The sequence below is a fragment of the Artibeus jamaicensis genome, unplaced genomic scaffold (assembly GCF_021234435.1).
Source record: "Artibeus jamaicensis isolate MK-2021 breed Jamaican fruit bat unplaced genomic scaffold, CSHL_Jam_final contig_64, whole genome shotgun sequence".
NCBI classification, from domain to species: Eukaryota; Metazoa; Chordata; class Mammalia; order Chiroptera; family Phyllostomidae; genus Artibeus; species Artibeus jamaicensis.
In genome coordinates this window covers 2882585-2894914 of record NW_026521911.1, presented here as the reverse complement: position 1 = coordinate 2894914, position 12330 = coordinate 2882585, and the positions used below count along the sequence as shown (strand labels likewise).

General features: G+C 37.7%; 1 protein-coding gene across 1 annotated transcript in view; it reads left to right on the top strand.

Annotated features, from left to right (window-relative positions):
* PGM2L1 (phosphoglucomutase 2 like 1) overlaps window positions 1–12330 on the top strand; it is a 55859-nt gene that overhangs the window by 27447 nt on the left and 16082 nt on the right. The window contains exons 3-6 of the mRNA XM_037148666.2: window positions 1642–1748; window positions 2449–2533; window positions 6329–6412; window positions 11344–11537. Of these exons, the coding sequence (XP_037004561.2) occupies window positions 1642–1748; window positions 2449–2533; window positions 6329–6412; window positions 11344–11537 (470 nt within the window). The remainder of the gene's footprint in view (window positions 1–1641; window positions 1749–2448; window positions 2534–6328; window positions 6413–11343; window positions 11538–12330) is intronic.

Sequence of the window (12330 nt, the reverse complement as noted above, 5' to 3'; positions counted from 1 at the left end):
AATCATCTTCTCTGATTCAAGGAACTATACTTTCTTTGCTTGAAGCCGAAATGCATTTAGCATATACTAAAAATAGTTCTGGAGTAGAGAGATGTTCAATAGTCATAATTCTAATCGCTGCTGCCAAACAGTGAATCATCTTTAGCCTTGTTCTGAGGGAATTCTCTAGAGGGCTAGTGCAGGGGATGGGGCAGAAGTGATGGCAAGCTGACTGAAGAGGCAGAATACACACCATCTCCCTGCCCCCATCTCCTCATCCAGAGGTGCTTCCGTTCAGGCTTTTTTATATATGAGGGTCTTTGTAAGCTTTAATTTTAAATGAAGATTCCTTGACTTTACAAAAGGGGCAGAGGAGCTATTTGAAAATCATTTCCTATAGAAGTGCAAATTTTTACAGGAGTTGAGTATGAGTGGAAAAACCAGTTGGAATCTGATTCTGAGCCCTAGCCCTTATAAGAATCTGAGTACAGGGGGATCAGATAAAATGGATTTTCATACTAGAGAATAACAGAATAATACGAGTTTCTGTGAGGTTTTAGGGTAGTATAATCATTAGAAATAAGTGAGTGAAACTAGCCAATTTGAGCATTTTCTCTCTCTCTCTCTCTCTCTCCCTCCCTCTGACTCAAAGAGAGTAGGTTAGGAAGAATAATTATTCTTGAAAGATCCATGGAAGATGGATCCAGAAGCCTCTGGGGCCTCATTTGTTGCTGCCACATAGTTACTTAGCATTACTCGCCACATAGTAGTTCTTTAGTCAATTAGTATAACTTAGTTTTAGTTCAATGAGTGGCCTTGGGCAAGTCATTAAATGGAGCATCAGTCTTACTCTGTTTCCTTTTTGAAGAGATGTTGAAAGATAGACAAAAATAGAAATGGTATTGCATCTCTTTCTTTTCAGGCTTGTTGTAAAGGTTAAATGTCGCAACATTTGTGAAAGTAGTTTTAAAGAACTGTGACAAGAATGAAGTGTTGTATTTAAAAATGAAAGTTAAAGTTAGCACATCATCCATTCAATAGTTAAATGGTTTTAGCTATTCTCATGATGTTTTCAATCATTTTTTCATCATCCTTGACCACTAATATTCTTAGTTTATGGGATTTTCTTTTCTGTGACATTTTAAAACTAAGGAATTACAGATGGGATAAACCATCATAAGAAATGTTCTGATAATGGTTTACATTGCTGAGAAAAATGTTTGTATCATAAATATGTGAAGTCTTTTGGTTAGCTTCCAGTTTATGATTTAGCAAGGCCTAAAATGGTCAAAATTCTGTTCTCTGGAGCCGTAAGTCAAGAAATCATTTCTTTTGGCTCTTCTAACAATTTGTTTTAGCCTACTGACTCTCATGTCCCATCTTCTTTTTCCTCGTGTTTTATGTATCATATTGGGTTTAATAGTTAGTTACTTGATATTTCTCTGCATCAAATGGGTCTGAAACTCCAGGAAGGAAACATTTGTCATCTCACCTTTGAGTACTGATCTGTATTGTTCCCACATTGGTAAAGAAGGGCATAAAGGCCAAGCCAGATCTCTAGGAGCCCAAGAACTGCACACTGCACATAAAATGACAGATTTTAAGTCGTAGAAAACTGCAGGCATTAGTTAGGAACTAATGTTTTGTGTTTATCTGCTTCAGGGGATGTACAAATACCTTGAGAGATGTTTCTCAGACTTCAAGCAGAGGGGCTTTGTCGTGGGGTATGATACCCGGGGGCAAGTAACTAGCAGCTGCAGCAGCCAGAGGTACAGTGTTAATTGTTTCAGAGATTAAACTGGATTGGGAAAAAGGCCTTATTTTTTTTTCTAGTAGGATTTCTGAAACAGGAAAGTGTCAAACAGAAATGTAATCACATGCTAATGTTTTTTTTAGAGCTAAAATAGAAGCATTTCAAAGATTAGCTTTAGCTTTTACAAAAAGGAGTAACATTTAAAAATTTTTAGAGTAAGTATTTAGAATGATATTATGGCTTATTTTATGACTTTATATTTTGACACAGGCGCTGGGTAGGAGTAATGATGTAGCTTGTGGGCTTTTTGTTGTAGTTTTATTTGATTAGTTTTACGGTATTTTTACACACGGATCATCATGATATACTGATGCTTCTTTCAGGGGGTAATTATTCATATTGTGTTTATTAAAGTCTCATTTCATTTTCTCCATTCTTTTTGCCTTTTCCAGGTTTTATTTCTTAGTAAAAGAATCATCAAAAGATGAATGAGGAAAAAGAAATTAAAATGTCAATTCTCTTCTTTGTTCAGCTCCTTTTAAAAAATCTCACTTAACATTTTTAAATTGGAGCCTGAAGCTTAAATAACCAGTGATAAGAATTCATTGTATTAGCCTACTCTATATTCATAATAATTGTAATATGAGACATTTATTGTGGAAGGTTGCTTTTTTAAGGAGTATGGTAAGACTAAGTGAAATCTCTTTTTTTTTTAGCCTCGCTAAACTCACTGCTGCAGTCTTACTGGCCAAAGATGTTCCTGTGTACCTTTTTTCAAGATACGTTCCTACACCTTTTGTAGTAAGTATATTGTGTTACTGATCTTACAAGTTTCCTGCTCTTGAAAAGATCTCTTAAATCAACCAGGATTCAAATATTTGTCTTGCATATAGTTTTGTACTAAGTCATAATAAGTGCCAAAGGAACACAAATGTTGCTCTGAATTTATTTTCATTCAATAAATATGTGTTGAACCACTTAAGAATTTGATCTGTAGTAAGTGGAAAAATCCACCATCACGGTAGTCTATTTTATTACTGTTCTTTCAGAAACCAATTTATTGGGCAGGTGAAAACAATTAAGGATAGATCTGAACACACCGTTAGCATGTTCGATTGGTGTGTGTGTGCATGCATGTCTGTAAACTCTGTATGCAGCGATGGTAGGATATTCATTCTTATCAAGCACATCCTTATCACAAAGGACATCTCCATAAATACTGGAGAACAGTTTATCAAGCTATAGCCCTGGGCCTCAATGCAATAAGATTAGAAATAAAGAAACCTAACGTTGGAATTTTAAAAACATATATATATATATATATATATATATAATTTATGGATTAAAGAAGGTATCATAGAGGACGTTAGAAACTACAGGCAATCCTCACTTCGTATGGCAGCGCAGGACTATGAAACCATGCACATTGATGTTAATATTAATGGAGAAAATTTGCTCTGTAACCTTTAAAATTTTTTGTAAAAACATACTCTTAACCCTACTGTTGGTTAAAAATGTATAGGGAAAATAAAAAATGGTAAAACGAATATTTATTTACTACACTGTAATTTAGAACAGTGAGAACCGAAGTGTTTTATTCCTTTGTAAAATAATTCATCAAGAGTATGGACAGTGCTTGCTTCTTGTCATGCCCCTTGACAGTGTGAGCAGGCGTCTTTTCCACACCTTAGCCAAGTGTCACACTTCTGAGTTCGGAGCAGCTTTCCAGGTTTATCTGTGGTACTTTCAATATTGTGAAACATCTCTGAGAATTCCTTTTTTTGCTACTATCATTTCCTCGGGGACATCTTCGTTCCTTTCGTCATAACTGTCCCCTGCTAATGTCCATATATCCGCCTTCACTAACTAACCTCAGCTGGCTACAGATTTAGAGTCTCTGGAATTCCCAGTTATTTTTTTCTAGAACTCCATTTATATTTGATTCAAATTTCACTTTTACTATTATTACTTTCTGTGTTTTTGCTGCCTTTTCATCTTTGCTGGTCAGTTCCCTCTCTCAGTTACCCACTTTTGCAAGCTGTTGTGTGGGTTTACCACTGGGAGATGGGGAGGTGACACACCTACGAGCTTTCCTGTCTGTGTGGAGCTGAGTAACATGCTCAGTGCTGGTCACTGGCAGACCTTAAGAGAGTGACATGATTGATCACTGATCATGATGGATCTCTTACCTACATAGTTATTGTGGACCGAAGAGCTAGCAGCCAAGTTCGTACTAAAATTTGAACATGTGGGGAGACTGGTATTATTTAAGTAATATATGGTGTTAGAGCCCTGGCCAGTGTGGCTCAGTTGGTGGGATCATTGTCCTGTAACCAAAAGGCCGCAAGTTCAATTCCCTGTCACAGCGTATACCTAGATTGTGGGTTTAGTCCTCCGTCCAGGAGCATGCGGCAAGCAACCAATCAGTGTTTCTCTCCCTTCCTCTCTCTGTAAAAGCAGTGAAAAAATGTCCTTGGGTGAGGATTAAAAATTTTTTTAAATAAAATAAAATATGGTGTCAGATTTGTATATATCAGAACTGCGCAAAGCAAGGACTACCTGTATTTAAAACTGAGCAACAATAAATAGCAAAAATTATGGGCTGTAACTAAAGTCCTACTTAAAGGGAAATTTATAGTGCATGAATAGATTAGGAAAATGAGATTAAAAATTATGAGCTAAGCCTTTAACTTAGTATGTTAGAATGGAAACAGTAAATTCAAATAAAGTAAAAGGAAGGAAATAATAAACATATGAGGAAAAATTAGTTAACTAGGAAATAAAGAAAGAGGATATCAACAAAAGCATAAGTTGGCTCTCTGAAGAGACTAATAAAATAAACCTTTAGCAAGGGTGCTCAAGAAAAAAAAGAGAAAAGACACAAATAAAGAAATTTAAAAGATGAATACTAAATATAGCAGAGATTAAGGAAATCATAATATTCTGAACATACTGCAAAAAAATGTGAAAGCTTAGATGAACTGGCCAATTTCCTAGAATAATTGATACATCAAAACTGGTGTAGAAAAGCCTGAATAGGCCTGTAACCACTAAGGAAATTGAACTGATATATTTTTTAAAGATTTTATTTTTTTATTTTTAGAGAGAGGGGAAGGTAGGGAGAAAGTGATGGAGAGAAACACCAATGTGAGAAACATCAGTTGTTTGCCTTTTGTATATCCTGACCCAGGACCGAACCTGCAGCCCAGGCGTGTGCCCTGACGGGAATCAAACCGGTGACCTCTTGCTTTGCAGGAATGTGCCCAACAAACTGAGCCATGCTAGCTAAGGCTGAACTGATAAATATCTTCTAATCTTCTCAAATTAAATGTGCCAATTTTAGATCATTGTATAGGCAAGTTTTACCAAATGTTTGGGGAAGAAATAATGTCTCCATAAATGGTGGCTAGTGATTTATTAGAAATATACTGAGTAGCTCTAAGAATTGAAGAAATTATTAAACAGTTGAGTCTGATGAATGACAGAAACCAGGAAGGCTCCAGAAATTTCAAACATTTCTGTCGGATTCTGCCGCTGGGTTGCCAGTCCCAAGTATTTCAATCCCTGTGTGGCCTCTTTCTCTCTTATTGAAGGTAGGTTTGCTCCAGCTGGTAGGGAAGTTATTTTTAGCAGTGTCAGAGTCACACCCTTTATCACCATGACCTTGAGCTGAAAGGCATTCTTCCTTCTCTACCTGAAGCAGAAACATCTTAGAAAGGACTCTGACCAGGCATATTCTTAACCAGTTTCTGAATTAAATTGCCAGGGGGTGGGTTACTCAGCTCAGGACTGGATCATGTGTCCATATTTCCCTGCCAGGAGGAAAGAAGGTGGATGTGATGGTAGAGGAGCAGGGGGAACATCCCAGGTAGACAAACGCTCACCACTACAAAGGAAAAGGAAAATCCAACCTCCAGGAATTATCTTTGGAAACAAAGATGATAGTAGAAGCCACAGAATATATATATACAGATTTTCAAATTGGAACACAAGAGACCATGTTCTACCCTTGAATCCCCTCTCTTATGATTATATAATGTTGGATAAACCTAAGTGTAAAATGTGGTGGATTAGGTGATTTCTAAATTTACTTCCAGCTCTTAACATTTTATGATTATATTCACCACTTATATCTTCAGAGTGTAGAGCAGTGTCTGACATATAGTAAGTGCTCATTAAATATTTCTTAAATGAACAAAATAATAAACAGCCCCACCGGTGCGGCTCAGTGGATTGAGTGTTGGCCTGTGAACCAAAGGGTCACCAATTTGATTCCCAGTCGGGGCACATGTCTGGTTTGTGAGCCAGGTCCCCAGCAGGGACCTAAAAATAAATAAATAAAATCTTTAAAAAATAATAAAAAGCATTTACAGAACTAAGTTAAATGAGTCTGGGGGATAATCCATTTAGCCCAACAGGTGGTTATTGGTGACCTTTTAGAAATGGGCCCCACCCAATGAACCAGAGTTGATGGTTGAGGTTTTAGGCTATTTGTATCTTAATGTCTTTTACTGTCATTTAGTCAAAGGTGTTCTGATGTCAAATGTATGCACAGCCAGAAAGTGAAATGAAATTATGCCCTCACTGTTGTTTCAGCCGTACGCAGTCCAGGAGCTCAAAGCAGTTGCAGGGGTGATGATTACAGCTTCTCACAACCGCAAAGAAGACAATGGATACAAGGTAAACCTTGGACTCCTATTCTTTGCTTATTTACCTAGTTTTACTTTATTTCTATAAGTGTTGAGTATATTTTCTGCACCAAGAAGCAAAGCTAGACATTGGGGACAGGAAGGTAAAAACAGTGAGGCCATTCCTCAAAGAATGTGTATCTCTGATGGCCCTTACTACTTCTTAACATGTACTGTCATTACAAAGGTCTCTTTATTGGTCTCTTTACTTCTAATATCTTCTTGCTCTTGATTTCCCCATTCTATCCCAAATCCATTGTCTTTACCATTTCAGAAATAAAATCATTTTGTATCAAAAACTTGAAGAATTCATGGAGTTTGCAGAAAGCAAGCTGAGGAATAGTACTTTGAGGAATCACTGTCCTCACCTCTAACCTTCTGCCCCACTGGCCACAGGCCCCACCTGATGTGTCCGCCTCCGTGACAGAAAGCAGGGTGGGGAAGGGGGAAGAGTGGCCCTAGGGGAGCAAACAGCACACACATAGCACAGTCCCGAGTGTGTTTGGGGCTCCTGGGTGGTAAGTCCAGGATCTTATATTTGTTTTTCTTCTCGTGTGAGAGGTCTGCAGGTACACTGGACTGTTTTACCGAAAACAATAAGATTTAATAGTAATCTAAGATCCTGGGCCCCAGCCAGCTAAGTGGGCAGTGTTACCAGAGGTAGGGAAGAAGCATGATTAATTCAGTTTTGGATATATTAAGTTTAAGATACTTGGTCAACCATATAGCAACGTCCTACACACAGTTAGATACATAGATCTGGTGCTCAGGGAACAAATATGGGCTGAAGTTGTAGATTTGGGGATCACCATACATATTAGAGTATTTGAGAGTATTTGGGCCCTGGCTGGTGTGGCTCAGTGGATTGAGTGCAGGCCTGTGAACCAAAGGGTCACTGGTTTCATTCCCAGTCAGGGCACATGCCTGGGTTGCAGGCCAGAAGGGGGTGCACAAGAGGCAACACACATTGCTGTTTCTCTCCCTCTCCCTTCCCCTCCCCCTCTCTCCAAAAATAAATAAATAAAATCTTTTTTTAAAAAAAGGGAAAAAGAAGTGCTGGAGATGGGAGAAAGACCAGAAAATTTTAGTGTCATGAAAACCAAAGGGCTGGTGTCGCTCAGTGGATTGAGTGCTGGCACGCAAACCAAAGGGTCTCGGGTTCAATTCCCAGTCAGGGCACATGCTTGGGTTGCAGGCCAGGTCTCCCCATTGGGGGGCTTGTGGAAGGCAGCCACACATAGATATTTTTCTCCCTCTCTCTCTCCCTCCCTTCCCCTGCCTAAAAATAAATAAATACAATCTTAAAAAAACAAAGGGGTAAGAGATTTCAAGGAAGGAAAGGTCAACGGTCAAAAGAGCTGATAACCCAGATCTCCTCTGAGCATCAGACTCCTAAATCCAGCTGCCTGCTTGCTATCCACTGGGATGCCTAGCAGACATGTCAGAATTAGTGTCTCCAGAAAAGACTTGATTCCCCCCCCAACCTGCCCCATGCACACCCAAATGTGTTCCTCTCAGTCTTCCCATCTCTGTGAATTGATACTACCCCTCCTTCACTCCTGACATTTAATCCACTAACAGGTTCTACACATTCTACATCTAAAATATAAGATGTATGTTGAATGTGTTTATTTCTGTTCCTGCCTTCTACCACCACCATTCTGAAGCATCGTTGTCTTCTGTCTGAACTTCAGCCTCCTAGCTGGTCTCTTCCCTGCTTCCATTGGTCTCCACTGCCATCAGTTCTCCACCAGGGGACCAGATGATCACTTAAAATATAAACAGGTCATGTGACTTTCCTGCTTTTAAAATTCTTCAATGGCTTCTCATTCTTCAAACAAAACCCAAACTCCCTACCTTAGGGCTTATGGGATTCTATCTCCTGCCTACCTCTTCATCCTTGTTTCATTCATTGCTGTCCTGTGCTTACTGCAAGCCAGTCACACTGCCTCTTCTTACTGTTCTTCCAGTTCCTCCCGTATACCAAGCCCTTTCCCACCTCTGAGCCTTCGTAATTGTGTTTTCCTTTGCTCAGGTCTCTCTTCCCCAAATCTTGCAGATTGGCCTATTTCCATCCTTCAGCCTCCTGCCCAGATGTTTCTTCCCTGAAGAGACCTTCCCTGGTCACCATATCTGAAGTGCCTTCCCTCAGTGACCTGCTGGCGTCTTGTTTATTTTCTGCACAAAACTTAACATTTATCTCTAATCATCTGCTTTCTTTATAATAAATTATTTTGTTTGTTGATATGTTTGTTTGACCCCATTCCCAGTGTAAGTTCATCGGTGAAGGGACTTAGTCTGTTTTAATATCCATTGCTTTTAAACATATTTGTCACATAGTAAACCCTCAAAGATTTCTTCTTCTTAAAATATAAGTATTAGGTAAAAAGTATAAAAGTTAAACAGTCTAAAAAGTTAAACAATAACAATTACTTCTCCCATCCCTTTTTCCCCAGTACCTCTTTCAGATGCAAATACTGTTTCCAATTTTTGTTTCCTTCTGGAGATAGTCTATGCATGTATATAATCAGATATGCATTTGTCATTGCCTCCTTTTTTTCCGTGAATGGTAGGGTGCTCTATACAGTGTTTTGCACCTTGCTTTTTTCACACAGCAGTACAAAACAGCCTATCATTCGAGATCATTCTCTCCGTTGATAGATGATAGATAGATAGATAGATAGATAGATAGATAGATAGATAGATAGATAGATCCATCTGCCTCACTGGTCTTTAAAAACCTATATAGATGAATCCTAGTTTATTTAATTATTTCTCTGTTGATGACTATTTCCTTTGTTTCTGATCGTCTGGTTATAAACAGTGCTGAAATACATGTTCTTCTACATAATCTTTGTTCATACATGCAAGCAGATTGACATAGTCAGTGTAGAACAGTAGTTAAAAGTATGGTTTGGGTTTGAAACCTACCTCTGGGACTCAGAAGCTTTGTGACCTGAGACAATTAACTTAATTTCTCTGTGCTTTGGTTTCCCCATCTGTAAACTGGAGATATAGTAGAACCAACATGAGTGGTTCTGAGAGTGAAGATTAAAGGAGATAATGAGTGTAAAATACTACAACAGTGGCTGGCTCCGATAAATCCTCAATAAATGTTAGCTGTTGTTATCATTCTTCTCATTTATAGCAGCAGGTTAGTTTAGGAAGTTTCAGTATTTTTATAATGTTACTGAGTCTCCTTATTCATGAACAGGATTTATTCTCTCAATAGTTCTTTTAGGTTCTTTAGTGAAATGGATTTTTTTTACATTTCTTTTAAAGTTCTATTCCTGGGTATATTTTGGAATACATTGTGTGGATTTTTTGTTGTTGTTGTTGTTGTTACTTTATCAGGTAGCGATACTTTCTGTTGTCGTTTCAGAAAACTCAGAAAAGTGGCTTAAGCTGATGAGCATGAATTTTTCTCACATAACAAAGAGTCCATAGGTAGATAGCTGTTCTGCCGCTCCATGATACCAGGCCTAGCATCTCTGCCAATTTTTTTTTTAGCCTTTCCCTCAAGTGTGGTCATCACATGATGGTTACTATATCTCCAGGCATCGTGTCCAACATACAAGGCAAGAAAAAGTGGGCCGGGAGAAAGGCCAGGATTTTTTTCTCATTTTTTGTAGATGCTCACAGTGAGCTTTCAGGACCTATGGGTAGAATCTTTTTTGTGTCATGGAATGTGGGAACATCCCTTCACAGGGGGGTTTGTTTTTGCTTTTAATTTCTGCAGGAACCTTGGGAGTTTCACTGACTAGGAGCAATTTCTCTGTTGATTTAGACCTCAGATTTGAATTTTTCTAAATCATTCAGAACTAAGAAAACTTAGACATGCTTCCTCACTATCTCTCTATAAGAGTGCGCAGAGTTTTTTCTGTTCTGTATTTCTACTGAGGGGTGTCTCAGTTCCAATTTCCTCCTTTCCACACTCCAGAACCAGGTAAACAGACAGTTGCTAAACCCCAGGCAGCCACAGCATCAGCCCACACCCTTATCACTGCTTTCCAGTTCTTCCCTTTTTTCCCTTCACCTGGAGTTTTCCCTTTCCTTCTTGTGAACTAAGTATGCATCTGAGATAATACTTTTTCTACTTTATCTAGGATTTTGAGGTTTTTATAGAGTGAGAATCTCAGGTTATCTTGTCCACCTTATTGCTTGGCACAGAACTTAGTACCTAGTGCATGTTCAAGTATATTCTTTCCTTCACTCAGGATGCAGCAGAGGGGATTCATGTCATATACAAGGTCAAAGTCAGCATAGATATTCTCTAAGCAGAGTCCTTTCTAAGTTTGAGATCTTGCAAATTAGAGAAATACATTTTCTTGCCTTTTTTTATTACCTGTTCCTAATATCTGCTTGATAAAATTACTTGACAAACCGACAACTTAATGAAGTGTATTTTCATTAAGTGCTGAAAATGCATATACTAAAATATATACGGGATAATTAACATGGTCTTTTATAGACTTTATTTGTTGTGACATAAATTCTACTTTAATTTATAACTTAAAAATAATTTCTTCTTTATCACATAGTAGAACCACTTTATAATGCTAAAATTTTACAGTATCAAGTTTTCTGGATGTTCCATGGTTGCTAAGATTATCTTAGGTATACAGTTAATATAAGAGTATGACTGGATATGCTGGCATACGTATCTTACTATGTTGTCATAGTCATGCCCTATTTTTATTAAAGTATACTTCTAAAAGAGAAAGAATAGATGATCATTTTGTTGAAGAGTCGTTGTGTAATTATTGCCATCAGTGTATACTGGTATTTATTAAACTAGTTCTGTGCTGACATTTTCTATTTGGTTAATTTAGCTTCTTTTTAAAGTGAAATATCTCTACTGTAGCTAAGAAACTATCTGACCAACACTTTAAGTATTTATAACTGCATTTGCCTGTTACCCAGGTTTATTGGGAAACAGGTGCTCAGATCACGTCTCCTCATGACAAAGAAATCCTGAAATGCATAGAAGAATGCGTGGAGCCCTGGAATGGCTCTTGGAATGATAATTTAGTGGATACCAGCCCACTGAAGAGAGATCCTCTGCAGGACATTTGTAGGAGATACATGGAAGATCTGAAAAAGATATGTTTTTACAGGTATCAAGTGGGAATATAGGATAGTATTACTTCAGAATAAGATCAACAAATAAGATTGAGGGTGGGAGGTGGGGGTGGGTGGTGCCAGGGAAAGTGGTAGCAGGAAAATGGAGACAGCTATACTTGAACAATAATAAATAAAAAGAAAACAAAAAAAGGGGGGAAGGTATTGGCTGATTATTATATTTAAAATTATAGCTAAATAATTCTGTTCATAATAGTCAAAAAATAGAAATAACCTAAATACCCATCAACTTATGAAGAGATAAATAAAATATGGTATATCCATACAATGAAATATTATTCAGCAGTGAAAAGGAATGAATTATGGATGCATACTACAACCTGGTAAGCCTGGAAAATATCCTAAGAAAAAGAAGCCAGACACCAGGGGCCCCGTATTATATGATTCTATGTACCTGAAATGCCCAGAGCAGGCAAATCTAGAGAGACAGGAACAGACAAAGTACACAGGTGGTTACCTGTGGTTGGGAGGAATGGACAGTTAGGGAGTGGCAGCTATGGCGTATCGAGTTTTTTTGGGGGGGTGCATAATGAGAATGTTATAAAATTGATTATGAAAATGGTTGGAAAACTCTAAATATAGTGCAAGTCATTGAATTACATATACTTTAAATGGATGCATTGTATAGTATATTAATTACCTCTCAATAAAGCTGTTAAAAAAGATAGCTAAATATGTAAATTCCCTTTATTTAAGATCAAGAGATTTTCTCTAAAATTTTATTTTTCCTATTCTTTTTCCATATTTTCATTAACTATTGCATAAATA